The sequence below is a fragment of the Cervus canadensis genome, chromosome 27, assembly GCF_019320065.1.
Source record: "Cervus canadensis isolate Bull #8, Minnesota chromosome 27, ASM1932006v1, whole genome shotgun sequence".
Classification (NCBI taxonomy): domain Eukaryota; kingdom Metazoa; phylum Chordata; class Mammalia; order Artiodactyla; family Cervidae; genus Cervus; species Cervus canadensis.
Genome location: NC_057412.1, coordinates 5,499,926 through 5,515,030, shown reverse-complemented (window position 1 = coordinate 5,515,030; position 15,105 = coordinate 5,499,926). Strand labels below are relative to the sequence as shown.

Sequence of the window (15,105 nt, the reverse complement as noted above, 5' to 3'; positions counted from 1 at the left end):
GACTAACTACAGTAGGGAGTCTATGAATTTTTAGCCAAAACTATGTTTTAGGTTGTAAACAGTTGAATTCTAACTCTACGAAGACGGTGTTTCAATTGGGCCCTTGCTGTGTTTTTAATTAAACCTTGACTTAGGCACTGGGGAGAGGGGAACCTAATTTTTAATTAAATATTGAAAACTGGAGAAAATAACTGCATTTTAGCCAATTTGTTAAGTAGTGAAGTATGTGCTCAGTAACTCTTACTTCTATTAAAGTCAAATGTTTAAAAGACTTACAGTAATATTTGAAATGGTAGGGCTAGTTGGCCTTGCAACATCACTCTCTTTTAAAATACAAACTTGAAATTGTAGACAAATATATCCCACAGCTTAACATCTGGACTTGCTTCTTTTACCAGCCTCACTAAAAAGTGTGGAAAGTATAATATCATTGCTGCTGCATTTGTAACCTAATGAGTCCCAAAGTACCAGTGTAGACTTTCCTCCATAAAATAAGAAAAAGAAGAATTTTTCCTACTATTGGTGTAATGGAAGTGTCCTCAAATCTAAACTAAAAGCATATCAAGAAACAGTAAAGATCAAGCGATTCATGGGAGGTGGACAGTTTACATATGAGGTTTGAATGATCTCAGCCTTGCATTTTCAAACATTTTAATCAGCAAAACAAGTAGAGTGTGTATGTTTGCATACAGGGGTATGTGCATCTTTTAAACCAAAGTTGTCAATTGGCTTTACCTTTTGTTTAACTGAAGTAAAATAACATGTTAACAAATGTGTCTTTCTGAAAAAGCAAGCTGCCATGATTCACCCCTGCTGGGAGTTTGTTGTTCAGGCAGGAAGTACTGGTGGGGGTCGTTAACCAGGTGCCTGGATATTTAGCATTTAGCCTTTCAGTCCTGTCCTCTGGCCTTGGAGCATTGCCTCTAGGAAGCAGAACCTCAGTTTTCAAACTGTACAGCCAAAGTGGTCAGCAGTAATTTACCGTGAGAAGCAGTGGAAGGTGGATCAATTACTTGTGGGGAGGAACACTCAAAAGCTGAATAGTCTGTTCCTGTCTTCTTTCCCTTTGTAAACTGGCATGAGGGAGCAGTCATTTATCATCTAGGACTACAGAGGGAAGCGTTTGAAAATGAGGACTCAAATGCAATTAAGCAGGCCTTTTTTAAAAAAGGTAATGTGACAAAGGGATGCTCAGAAAGTGCCTAAGATCCATCTCTCAAACCTGGTATGTGATTCATGTAAACTCAAAATCCAAAAGTGCTGAGTGAAATAAGTATCTAGGGGAAAGAGGTGACTCTGTTTCCCATATGATGAGTTTTATAAACATATATTTTAGTGATGAGCTTTGTAAAGACTGCCATATCCCTCTCTTGGAAAGAACTTCAGGCAGACTGTTCTCGACCGAGAAACGTCAGAGTGCAGAGAAGAGCTTTTGGAATCAGAACGCAAAGGGGGTGAATCCTCCTGCTGTGGAGGGGAATCTTGTAGGGAAAGGACAATGTGTTGGTTGGGTCTCAACAGGTCTCTTGTGCTAGCGCTCAGATTACTGCACATTGTTGATGAGGAGTCATAACATAGAACAGCACACCACAGTATATGCAGCTTGCAACGTGGCAACAATGGGTCAGCAGAAGGAAGAGGCACAAAGGCATGGAGGAAGGCGGAAAGCCACGAAGTGCATCCTTGGGAAGTGGGGGTGATTATTGCAGTTTAGTGACAAATAAAGGACATTCCCCTCCCTTGAGAATAATTTCAGAGCTTGGATTTCATTCCCGAGGATATTTGGTTTGAATTAATTCAACATTGCAGAAAATGCCTGGAGTCTCAAGCTGGATTAGTGTAATAAGCTTTTTTCTGGGTACCGGTTAGGTTCATCTATGTATTAGCATAGAGGAGATGGGATTGTCTTCCTTGTGCCTTTGGTAGCCCGATTCATCGAAAATTAAAACACGGTTATTAAACCTGTGCTTATTTAAACTTAAAAGCAAGACATTTTGGAGCTCATCTGAGTGTGCTCCAAAAGGGAGACAAGGCTTTTGACTACAGGGAGAAACTGTTTACCCTTTCTGTGACTTAACTCATAATTCAAAAGCTGAAAGTGAACCTGACTAAACTGTTCAAGTTGAACAACCTGGAGCAATTTAAAGTCCGCATGTCAATCAGCAGGTAGTTTAGTGGTTTGAGGGAGAGAGAATGAAAGACCATGTTTACATATCGCTGGGACATTTTCCTGATCAGAATGTTGGTAATGTCTAACTTTCGCTTCTGTAATAAATCTGTGCACATTCATTGACAACATAATACCGTACAATAAGCTGTGAGATAGTAGGTGTTATGATTTACAAGACAATCTCATTTCCTTTTCAAAATCTCTCATGTTTTTGTCCTCTGGAAACTGTGGTTCTAAAGCAAATTATGAAACAATATGCACTGACAAGGTTTTGTTTTTCTGCATAAAATGAAGATGGTGTATCATAAAAGGGAATTTCTGAAAATGGTTCATATATTTTGTGGTGGTGACATTGAGGGAGATGTCCTGGCCCCTCAGAGCCTTAGCCTATCTGACTAGTCTGATGGATCAAATCTATTGTATTTTTTTTCCCTTTAGGGAAAAAATATTTAGTGTCAAGAAAGACTATAAATGGACCAGTGTCTGCTTCTGTTGCAGCTACCTGCTTTTAGTCCTAACAGGGACTGATCCCACTCAGGAGAAGCAAAAATAATCTAGAGGGAAATATCTAATCCATCATTATTTAATCCATCTCAGGTCTGTTTCAATTCCCAGGCAATGTTGTTGAGAGACAACATATTCAATCACCCGTGTTTTCCCTTCACGTGGAATTTCGCCTCTAAACTGCAATTAGAGAGCTACTGGTCTGACAAAACTGGAAGGATGCAGGCTTTTCCTTTGGTAATCCCACCCCACTCCCAGATTTCCTGCAGGTTTTGTCCATGTACAAACCTTCTTCCACACTTTATATAAGTGTTTAGACACTTCGCCAGCAGCCTTGGTTTTCAGAGGGGAAAAATAAAAATAGCACTTAATTAAAATGGAACATGGAAGCCAAAAGGCATCAAGGCACGTGAGTGCTCACAGTTACATACCCCACCCATTGTTTGGAATCTTGCATGTTCATTCAACAGAAAGCCTGAGAATAGGTACAGTAAAGACAGGGACCAAGTCTTTGAATCCTATAGATTCAAGTACTTGAATCCTACAGAAGTTACGTCTCCTTGGTGGTGGAACCTGCTATTCACTTTTGCTTTTGCATGCCGAAAAAAAAAAAAAAAAGGCAAAATTCTTTTGAATATGCACACCTATGCTGCAGAGCTTAAAGTCTCCGTCATTCCTGTTAAAGTCATTTATGACCAGATAGGTCAATCAACCAACACACACATTATTCCTTAGTGAGAAGAAAGTGTGCTTATTATTCTTTGATTAGGTGCTTCTGGGCATTAGAAACTTGAGTGAAAGTGAGAAAATAGGCTTTTTTTTTTAAAGCAGTTTTCCTTGTGGACCCCGAAAGAGGCTGACACGAAAAGATGGGCGTTTCCTCCCTTGCCAAATGAGAGCCATAGGATGGCTTCCCTCACTGCCTTAAGGCTCAGTCAGCCTTCTCAGGAACTGAGCTCAAGTGACCTGGAGGAAGAAAAGTTATTGCAAACAATGAAGAGATAAGAAACAAATTGAGAAAACACTTTCATCTAATTCGATTTTGCCTTTGTTAGAAAAACACCACTAGAATGTGCATAATATTGCCGTGTATACATAGCTGGGAGAGCATAACAATAGCTCCATCTATTTCATCACAAGTCTGAGCCAAAAAGATGTTTCCTTAACAGACTTTCTTCCTGCTGCAGTTTGGTACTGTCAGTGCGGTGGAGAGGGAGAGAGAAAAGCATGTACAGAGAAGCAGACATTTTCTTTTAAAAAGAACTGTTATTGCCTTTTAGTCTGTAACAAGTATTATTTTCTTTCCTTTTGTTCCCTGCAGCCCAATGTCCACATTCCACTACAGAAGTTAGGTGGGTGCCTTGGGCTCGGTCAGAGTGTGCTAAACCAGCAAAAGAGGGAATCAGAGTGAAGAAATGCGAGAGAGAGAGAGGGGGGCAGAGATAAACAGTGAGAGGGGCAGAGACAGAGAGAGGAAGAGACAGAGACACGTACAGAGAGAAGGAGACAGAGGAAGAGAAGAGATGAAGAAAGTGGGCATTTTTGAAAGGGGAAACCTGCGTGACTAATATGGACTCTCAAAGTTGTGGACTCATTCCTTTCCTCAAGCACTTCAACACTAAAGACTACCTTTTACATTCAGCCTAATTCATCTTTGTTTGTTTTCAGTAAGCTATTTGGCAGTGGGGCAAATGTGCCTTGGTGGCTCAGATGGTAAAGAGCCTGCCTACAATGCAGGAGACCTGGGTTCAATCCCTAGGTTGGGAAGATCCCCTGGAGGAGGAAACAGCAACCCGCTCCAGTATTCTTGCCTGGAGAATTCCATGCAAGGAGGAGCCTGATGGGCTACAGTCCATGGGGTCCCAAAGAGTCGGGCATGACTGAGTGACTTCCATTTTTTTTTTTTTTTTTTTTCAAATGTGTCTTGGTTAACAAAAGCAACAAAACAGAAATGGAAGCCTTATCTCATTTTAAAAATCAACCCCAAAGTAAAACATTGTTCCCAAAGATGTTCTTTTACATTAAGCATAACTTTTTGACCAATGAAAGTGAAAAAAAAAAAAGAAAAAAGAAAAACAACACTGGATTATAGAGTTTAGGCGTTTGGGGGGTTTCAAGATCTTTTATCCCTAAGGTTCTAAGAGTTAAAGTCTTCACTATAAGTGTTAGCTATCCCAATATATAGTGAATTCACATTATATATTGTGAATACTAAGTTGGTGTAATAAAGAGAAGGCAAATTCTTTTACTATTATTATTTTTAAAAATATTTGTATTATTATTATTTTATCTTTTGGCTATGCTGTGTGGCATGTGGGATCTTAGTTCCCTGACCAGGGACTGAACCCTTGTCCCTGCATTGTGAGTGCAGAGTCAACCACTGGACCACCAGAGAAGTCCCTATTATTATTATTAATCAATTAAATAACTTACATTTGCATTGCCCTAAATAGTAACTTGAAACATTGAGAGGTTGAAAATTACAACTATAATCCTAAAATCAAACTCAACATTAAAATACATTGTTAAAGCATATTTCCTCATAAAATTAAGGATGCAAAGTTAGTTTGCTTCAGTAAACCTTTTATATTCTACTTCATTCTGTCCTCTGTCACCCATCTCAAAATGGAGTACAATTAAAACTCACTTTTGACCCTTGGGTGTCATTCCAAAGATAAATCACTGACAGCTTCTGATTTTCCAAGTCTGAACTCAATTTCTTAGAACCTGTGAGATAAGGGGCTAATGCTCCCCACCCCTAGGGCTGTATGTATGTAATAACAGAATCATGCTTGTAAATATGCCAAGCACTATGTAGCCATTAACATTGATATTGATAACACACGTGATTTAAGAATCTAGTACATCAACATCAATTTGCAGATCAGAGAGAGGGAGCTAGAAAACTGGACATAAATGAATAGGCTGGGAAAATAGCTTCATCATTCCCCTACTTATTGTGCAAGTAAAATGCATGAGAGGTGTTCCTTTGTAATTTTCAAATTTATCATCAAGGAGGTTACCTTTTCAGTTCCTTCCTCTTTGAGACTAATAATGTCCAGATCAAAATCCTTCCTCAAGCCATCGGTTTTATTGAAAGTGATACGCCCAGTCAAGCCATCCCACTGAGCCTATGGACAAAAGGAACATGGCGTTACTGTTTAACACTTATAATCCTTAACACCATCAAAGTTGTAATACCTCAGATTCATCACAGTATCCAATTATTCAGCTTCATCATGGTGTTATAAACCATTGTGTTAGTTCAGTAACTTGATAGCAGAGCACTTCACTATTTTATTAGCACTCATTTATTTCGTCAGTTCTGACATCTTCACATCAGTCAAATCTGTAATAGTCGCACTCTAGATGGGGGAGTATAGAACGATTGACTGTAAACAGGTCTGCCCATGGACTAAACAAAGTCTGGGAAGCCACAATATTTGGTTTTCCAAGGTCAATCCAAATCCCTTTCAAGGGACTGCCCAGGTGAAGTAATGCCCCTTTTTGTTCTTCAAGAAAAGGATATAATCCATTGACCACGGTGTTTTTTTTTTTTTTTAGCAAACAAAAGCTGAGGAAGTTGGTTACCACTAGACCTGCCTTACAAGGTACGCTAAAGGGAGTTCTTTGAGTGGAGAAAAAAGAATACTAAATAACATAAAAACATAAAAAAGATGGATGCTATGTGATAATCAGCTCATTAGATATGTAAATCAAACCATTAGGCTCTTCATCTTAGACTTCACAGTGATTAGTCGCTAAGTCGTGTCCGAGTCTTTTGTGATCTCTTGGACAGTGCAGCCAAATAAAATAAAATAAAACAGATAAAACACAGTAGTCTGCTCTTCAGAGGACTCACAATGGAGATCTTAGGTCGTTTCATGAAATAAAAAATAGTGGCCCCAGAGGTTGTGAAGTTCAATCACTAGGTTATTCTTGATAACCTTGCCTAATTTGAGTTGACTTACAAATGAGGATAAAGGAGAACTCAGTCCTTTGTATGCACTTAGCTATTTTCCCTCTCCCAATTTTACCAAATTCATTAGATATATGTAAGATGTGAAAAAGATCCTGAGAGCTATACTATATCCAGAGACTTCATGCCATGTGTGCTTGTTGAATATATTTACCCATTTGACCAAGAGACAGAAGCAATGCAGTGGAAAGGGTATGGGTTTATCACAGAGCTGGTCTTAAATCTCTGAAGTATGACTTCGAGCAAGTTACTTAATCTAAATCTGGGTTATCTCAGGCTTCCATGTTTATCCTTACCGGGTTTCTGAGAGATTTAAATGGCACTTAATACAATTCTTACCACATTGAAAGCATTTAACATTTTAACGGAGATTATTTTTACAGCCATCTCTTATTTTTCTTCCCCACTTTCAAAACTCTAGAATTTGGCTTTCACTACTGCTAATGTCAGTACTCACAGGTGTGGTCTTTTCTGGTCTCTTCTGCACTTCATTTTACAAATTAACATCAAATTCGTTGTTCTGAAATATAATTTCCTATTTATGCAATTTCTCTCAACACATAAAGTATATAATAAATTAATGTCACCTATAAATGAGTCTAACCTTGACTTTACATTTGTAGTTATGCTTAATTGTGTGTGTCAACTTTATTAGGTCATAGTATATTGTTATCTGGTTAAATATCATCTCTAGGTGTATCTGTGAGGCTGTTTCCATTTGAATTAACAGAGCATATCGCCCTCGCCAATGTGAGTGGGCATTATCACATCCATTGAGGGCCTGAATAGAACAAGGAACAAACAATCTTTCTGACTGTTGAGAAGGGGGCTTCCACCATTGGTGTTCCTGGTTCTCATCTTCTTGGTGCCAAGAAGCATCAGGAAAGAGAACATCTAGTAGTTTACAGTTTAGTAGGAATAAGTGCGTTAATGTATTTCAATGAAACACCCGTGTGAGGATAAAAAATTGGCACATAGTAACTGAAGAAAGAAGTATGGATTGCACTTAAACCACTGCAAGAAAAAAGGGCCAGGGAAACGTATTTTAAGGAAAGCAGGCCTGAACTCTCAAAGGATGAGAAGTGTGCTGGGCTAAGTTGCTCAGTCGTGTCCAACTCTTTGCGACCCTAAGGACTGTAGCCCACCAGGCTCCTCTGTCCATGGAATTCTCCAGGCAAGGATATGGAGTGGGTTGCCATTTCCTACTCCATGGGGTCTTCCCAATCCAAGGATCAAACACAGGTCTCCCACATCGCAGGCAGATTCTTTACCAACTGAACCACCCAGGAAGCACTTCATTGAGAAGTTAGTTGACCAAACAAAGATTCACAGCCTGAGTAAAATCTGAAACACAAGACAAGTTGTATCTGCCATGGATCCATCGTGCGAGGTAAGGACTGATGAGAAACGAGCCTGGGAAGGAGAGTAGGTGCCTATTCGTAAAGGTGTCCCGAGTCACGCTCAACGGCCTGGACTTTGCTTCGCAGACATTTGGGAATCACTGGAGTGTTTCAAGCCTACACGTGTGCATTACAGCAAGACATTTTGGCAGAACTGAAGGAGAATGACTCAAGATTGTGAGCAGAAGGCTGGTTAACAGGTAGTTCTCAAAGAACAGAATGTATGGAAACGTACTCTCATTTCCATGTATGAACACAGGGACAGCACAGGTCCTTCATTTCCCTGTCCCAACAACTTGTACACCACAAATACCATCAGGTATTAATAGAAGGAGTTCTACAGCAAGATAGATAGAGTTTCTTGAAGAAAATGTTGCTATTCAAGTTTTACCTAAAGAATATGCTGTAGAATCAACTTGTCCAGAACCAACACAATTCGCACAAAATGTATTTTCTGGCTATCATTCAGATCGAATGGATATCATGAAGAAGTACACTTTATCACTTGATAATGCTGGAAGATAAATCAAATTAATGTCGGGAAATGATGTGTGGACATGAAAAGCCTACACCTCTCATCTAAGCTGCTTATATGGCCAAACTAGATGTGAGTTAAAGTGCTATGACCCATATAGAAAAATGTTTTTTTTTTTTTGATCCTAGAACTTGGTCTTCAGAGTTCATCGCCAAGAGAGACCATAATGCCAAACATTAGCTCCTGCTTTAAAAAAGTGATGGCATATTTTTATGGTCAGTTCTAGTGCCTGTTGTTAGACTCTCTGAGATATAGGTGATCTCATTCTCTGCATTAGGACAAAAACATCAACATAGAAGGTATGTAGGGAGCCTCCTCTTGTGTGTACTTAGACACACCTCCTGACTTTGTAATTTCCCCTTTCACCTCATCACATCCCAATCCTACTTTTTGTACGCAGGTCACTCCTCTATATTTTGCAAGTCAAAGGCTGGCTTCATAGATTAATGGGTTAACTGAGAGTTGCTAAATAAGTTATTGCATTAGGGTTATAGCAGCTGTGTGAGAGTAGAGAGCAATTTGTCTATGACTTTGGTTCAGTGCAAATCTCTACTGTGTTAAGGGTTTGGACTAAGTCAGTTTTCAAACCCCTTCTTCATGCTTCTAAAAACGTGCAGTTCTAACCCTCCTCCTGATGTGTTTGGAAGGATGTAGTTATCTCCATTAAGTTCTGTAGGATTTTCAGAAAGCTTTTTCCTAGAGGCAACTTTTCCTTCATGGGGGTCATGCTGTGAGTCAACTCGATACATTGTCCAGAGTTTATGGAGCTTTCTGAAAATGTATAGAAATTGGTGGCATTTATCTCGATGTAGTATATAGTTCATAGCAAGGTCTTAAAACCCCGTTCAGAAATCCAATTTTATTTCCACTAAGTGTGTCTATTGTGTCCTTTTGTTTGGATTCTGTGCTGCTGGTTATATTCTTGAATTTTGTGCTCCAATCAGTGGTGCAGAGTAATTCCCACTTCTCATTTCTCTTCCCTGCTCATCCAAGTGGTAAAAAGTCCCCTTTTCATGTTCTGACAATGCTTCCTTTCCAGCCTCAATATCTATAAAGACACCCTGCCCAGTCCTTTACTGAACTGAAATATCTTTTGACCTTCAAAGTCCAGTTTCCCTAACTGCCAAAATTACCTATGTGCTTCTGCTTCCCGTCCCTAGATGAATATTTCTTATATATTCTTTTTTTGTTGTTTTTCAAACTAATTGTTGATAAGCATTTACTGAAACACCAATGCATTATTGATCAGGGTGAACAGACAATGGCTATGATGAATAAGATCCATGAGGAATCCATTTTCTGAGACAAGCCTGAAGCATATGCAATTTAGATAATGATATATAATTATATTAGTCATAATTACAATTTGCTTGCCTTATGTAGAAGCATTTGCACAGAGGACAATTATAGTATACTTAGCTGAAAACAATACTTAAACTATTGTCCCTATTTTAGGAAATCACTTTAATTTCTACTCTGCATTAGACCTCTTGATAACAACTGCTGATAGCAAGTGAGTCAAATGTTGTGACTTTCTTTCCTCTTATAAGATACGTTATTTGATGGCCAAGAGACAAAAATCAAGAGATGAAAGAAGAAAAATGAAAGTTTTTCATTTCATTTTCAAACATTTTCATTAATGCTTTTTCATTTGTATATTCTTTCTCAAGATGATATACACTGTCCAAATAAAATAAAATTTTAGTATTGAGGAAGAAAGTGGCTAGCATTTAACTCTTATAAGAGTCAATTTTTAACTTCACTTAGTTAAAATGATTTCATTCTTTTTTCCTAAAGGGGACTTAAACATGTAAAAGAACATAAAGCCCCTTTCCTAGAACTAGAATATTCCCTGACACACCCTGACACAATTTTCTCATTTTGTATATGGAGTAAATAGTTTCCTATTGAAAGACATAAAATTTTTTTTTTGAGAACTGGATAGAATGTGCTTTTCTTTGTTTATGCTTTTTTTCCCTTTCTGTTTCTTTTCTCCTGATTCTGTTTTGATTCTGATTTTTGCTCAAGTATATCAGACTGAAAATATCATGCTTAACTCATAGCTTTAGCTATTTCTCTTCCAAAACTGGCTGCAAAGACCAGTGGATCCACATCTAGTTGCAGACCATGAGCCGTCTCCGCAGCGCTCTTTCTGGTGCATAGTTAGGAGAGCTCTTTGTAGCTCAGAAGCGCCTGATTTGGGCCATGACTAGGTCTAGGGGTCAGTGGGTATTTTAAGAACATAGGCAAGCACTTTGTGTGTTTTTCCAGTAGTTGTGTACAGATGTGAGAGTTGGACCATAAAGAAGGCTAATCACCAAATAATTGATGCTTTTGTATTATGGTGCTGGAGAAGACTCTTGAGACTCCCTTGGACAGCAATGAGATCCAACCAGTCAATCCTAAAGGAAATCAACCCTGAATATTCATTGGAAGGACTGATGCTGAAGCTCTAATACTGGCCACCTGATGCAAAGGGTGATGCTGGGACAGACTAAGGGCAGGAGGAGAAGGGGCTGAGAGAGGATGAGCTGCTTCAATAGCATCACTGACTCTATGGACATGAGTTTGAGCAAACTCTGGCAGATAGTGAAGGGAGATAAGCCTGGCATGCTTTGTGATGTATTACTTTAAGCAAAATTTCCAAGTTCCTCTCTTAAATTTAAGACGTTGAACTAATGTTAACTCAAATTAATGATAATTTCTAGAAATCTAGATAGTTTCTAATAACATAATATAGACATATAGTCACCATTTTGTGTGTATGCACATATATGCATATATACCTTTATTGTTATTTTTATATGTTATAAAAAAGCTACACCTTTGGGTCATGCTAATGAATATGTTTATATTTACTATATTGAAAAGGTGTTTAAAAGATGTATGTGGCCCTAGGGCGTTGCTTATATATATAAAGTAATGGAGTATCCTTTTGTTTATAAGGTAAAGAGAAAATATGTACCAAATTATGAGAAAGTATAGTGAACAGAAAAATATCAGTGTGGCTGGTATAGAGGTTTGAAGGAACTCCTATTTGCACTAAAGCATGATACTTGCATATAATGAGTCTGGGGAAAAAAACAAAGAAATGTGTCAAAAGTTTGGCAGTTTGCTCAGTTTTGACAAAGTTTATTAATAAGATACTTATTTTATTATTTTTTTGGCTAAGCTCACAACATGAGGGATCTTAGTTCCCCCCTGCAGGGATTGAACATGGGCCCTGGCAGTCAACGTGCCAAACCTTAACCCTTGGACCACCAGGGAGTTCCCAGGGGACGTATTTTAATTTTGTGACACTTTTATGCCAAATGCTATATGAATGTTAGAGTTTTATTTTAAAATGACAGTTGGTCTCGGAGTACTTAATTTGCTCTTAAATGAAGGGATAAAAGTTTATAATTTACCTCCTATGTCATCTGCTCATCTGTTCTCATCATCAACAAGTGGTTTCTGCCTTATTCTCATGTTTGTCCGAAGACTTTGCTGGAAGCTATCGGCTGGTAACTGGATCTTTTTCAAAGAATAGCACTGTCAGAACTTCATGGAAAAATGGCACCCGATACTCTTACCTGTTGGTACTTTAGGAAACAGTCATTGGTACTGGCTTTGGAGCTTAAAGTGATATCATTTAACCAACTGTGAATATAGCAGAGGACTTCCAGGACTTAAGTCTGGAATAGAAGACCTTATGAATGCAGAATGCTGACACAACATCTGGCTATATAAGACATAAGGAGAATTAAATGAATAGTGGGGGTAAATCTAACTGAGATTACTTGATTTTGAGTATTGCTGATATGTTTTTAAATGCTCTATTAAGGGAGTAAGAGATATCCTTTATCTTTAACCTTCAATGTAATCACCTATAAATGACACATTCTTTATACGGTAATTTATTTCCCCTTACTCCTCAGAATTCAGTGTCAACTCACTAGTTTTTATGGTAATGTGTTTATTTGCATAAGATCAATAAACATCTGTCTTCTGTTTTCACCAGGACACAGTTTGACAAACTGGTTCTGTAAGGAAGTTCCTGCCAAGGTTGCCACACCTGAGAACAAATCTTAATTAATTAGGTATAGCAAACCCAACATAAGAAACAAGTGTTGCTCTTCATATTTAAAATCAAGATCTAGTCCTTTTAATAAACCCACCTATTATTTGTTCTATGGTTTATAGAATCCCATGAAGAAGGTCATTTACTGGCAGGACAGGAAATGTACCCGAGTTTGGGCCATTCAAAGAAATTCACCAAAATGTGTAGGTACTGTGGAGATGAGTTTCTTGCGTTTAGTTTTTCATCTGTGCTTGGTAGGGTGAATAATGGTTCCCAAGTCCCAAGTGTCCATGTTTTAATCCCTAGAGCCTAGAAGGTAGCAAAAGGGATGTTATTAAGTTAGGGATCTTAAAATGAGGAGGTCATATTGCTTTATCTGGTGGGCCCAGTGTATTCACAAAGGTCTTTATAAGAGAGATCCAGGAGACATCAGGTAGAGAGAAGGAGGAGGGAAGAGAGAAAGAGACTGAAAGCTGCTACACTGCCAGCTTTAAAGATGGGGGAAAGGGTCCACAAACCAAAGATTACAGGAGCCCCGTCACCCTCAAAGCTGGAAAAGTCAAGGATACTGATTTTAAGAGTCTCCAAAGAAACCCACCCTGACAACACTTTGATGGTAGCCCAGTGAGATTTGTGTCAGACTTCTGACCTCAGAGCTGTAAGAGAATAAACTTGTATTGTTTTAAACCACCAAGTTTATGGTGGTTTGTTTAAGAAGCAAGAGGAAATTAATATTCCAATAAGAGGCACCGAAACACCTCTGAAACAAGAGAGGCTTATGAAAATACAATCAGAGATTCCTTTTGAAATTTCCATGTAGAAGTCAATTTTCTGACCTTAGTAGCTGCTAAACAGAAGCTCTGAATTTGCTGGTCATACACAAAGAAGCTCATGTAGTTAATCAAAGCTCTTACTACACCCATGCACATTAATTAGGTCCAAACACAATGACTCTGGACTCTTCATAACATGAATAATCTTTACAGATTATTGATGATATAAGAGGGACTGTTGAGAAAATTATCTAAAACTTGGAAATAAAACAAAAGGATGACTGCATGTGCTTTTAAGGTCATTCAGGGTCATTGTCTAATAACCTCACCCAATGATGATTTAATTCTCTGGGGTTCGTTCTTTTGTTTGTTTTACTATTTCTTATTGTTCAGGGTCAAGACTATGAAATTATATGTTAACTTGTAGACTTTTTGTCCAATAGAGATACAAATAACTTATGTCTGGTACAAGAGATAACCTCAAAGGTTATGGTTTTATTGTTCTGTAGGACAGTAATCAGTTTTGACTCTAACCCAGCATTCTTTTTTCAGTTAGCCTCTCTTGATGGGCTGAATAATCAGTCTTTCTTTAACTTCTCTTTGAACCAGCTTCACTGGTTCACTGGCCTTTTGGTTCCATCATTAAGGAATTTACTTCAATCATTATTGTTCTATCAGTGTTTTCACAGGACATGTTTACATTTGTATGAAAGTCATGTTGATAACTTTACAAAGTTACATATTGACTATTGCTAAGCTATATACTTGTATTACCTCCTTTGATTCTCACAGGAGGCAGTCAAGGTAAATAGGATTGTTCCCATTTTAATGAAGAGAAAAGAGATCCTACAGTTGGTAAGATTCATTGGAGGGATTCAAAACCATGTCTGAATCGCATTCTTTCTCCAGCACTATTCTTCATTCCTACAGATAAGGTCATGGGAAAGAAAATGAAGATGGGTGGGCTGATCTCTCTCATTATAAATCCTCACACATGGGTCCAAAGGAGAAGATATTCTCAAGCCAAGAAAATTAAAAAGATTTTTAAAAAAGGAATTATAAATGCAAGTATTAAATCAGCATGAAAATTCTGACTTCCCTCTAACTCGGTGGCATGTTAGAAGCCTGGGTTGCCCAAACTGACCCAACTTTAATCTGCTAGGTTTAATCAGAAAGACAAAAGCCTAGCTTTTCCCCTAGCTTCTAGGATCCTATTTCTCAGTTTCTGTGCTTCCTCTCTGCAGAGCAGCCTCTCCTGCAAGTTGATATCATACAGCTGGAGACTGATGACAGCCTGAGTCAAAATAAACCAGCCATCAGCCTCTTCTGTGTAGCTCCCTCCTGGCGCTGGGCTGTGCTTAGCCCCTCAGTGTCTGACTCTTTGTAACCCCATGGACTGTAACCTGCCAGGCTCCTCTGTCCATGGGGAGTCTTCAGACAAGAATACTGGAGTGGGTTGCCATGTCCTCCTCCAGGAGATCTTCCCAACCCAGGAATTTGCACATAGAATTACTTTGCTCTCATTTTACTTTTTTCCAAAGTTTTGAAATGTTTGCAATGTTGTGCTGGTTTCTGCCATATGGTGCTTAATATTCAGGGCAAGGGGAATGTCTAGAAAGTGTCTGAACTCTTGGTTTTATGTTAGTTTGGTTAAAATGCTCCTAACTTTCTCTCTATAACTACC

The 15,105-nt window shown here is 38.5% G+C and overlaps 1 protein-coding gene across 8 annotated transcripts in view; it reads right to left on the bottom strand.

Moving 5' to 3' along the window:
• The window catches only part of GRIK1 (glutamate ionotropic receptor kainate type subunit 1), a 438,990-nt gene that overhangs the window by 62,319 nt on the left and 361,566 nt on the right, over nt 1-15,105 (bottom strand). For 6 of the 8 annotated variants that reach the window (XM_043449029.1, XM_043449031.1, XM_043449036.1 and 3 more), the window contains 2 exons: nt 5,698-5,805; nt 2,963-3,007 (listed from right to left, as the gene is read on the bottom strand). In XM_043449029.1, coding sequence (XP_043304964.1) covers nt 2,963-3,007; nt 5,698-5,805 — 153 coding nt within the window. The remainder of the gene's footprint in view (nt 1-2,962; nt 3,008-5,697; nt 5,806-15,105) is intronic. The other 2 variants (XM_043449030.1, XM_043449032.1) reach the window with 1 other exon arrangement.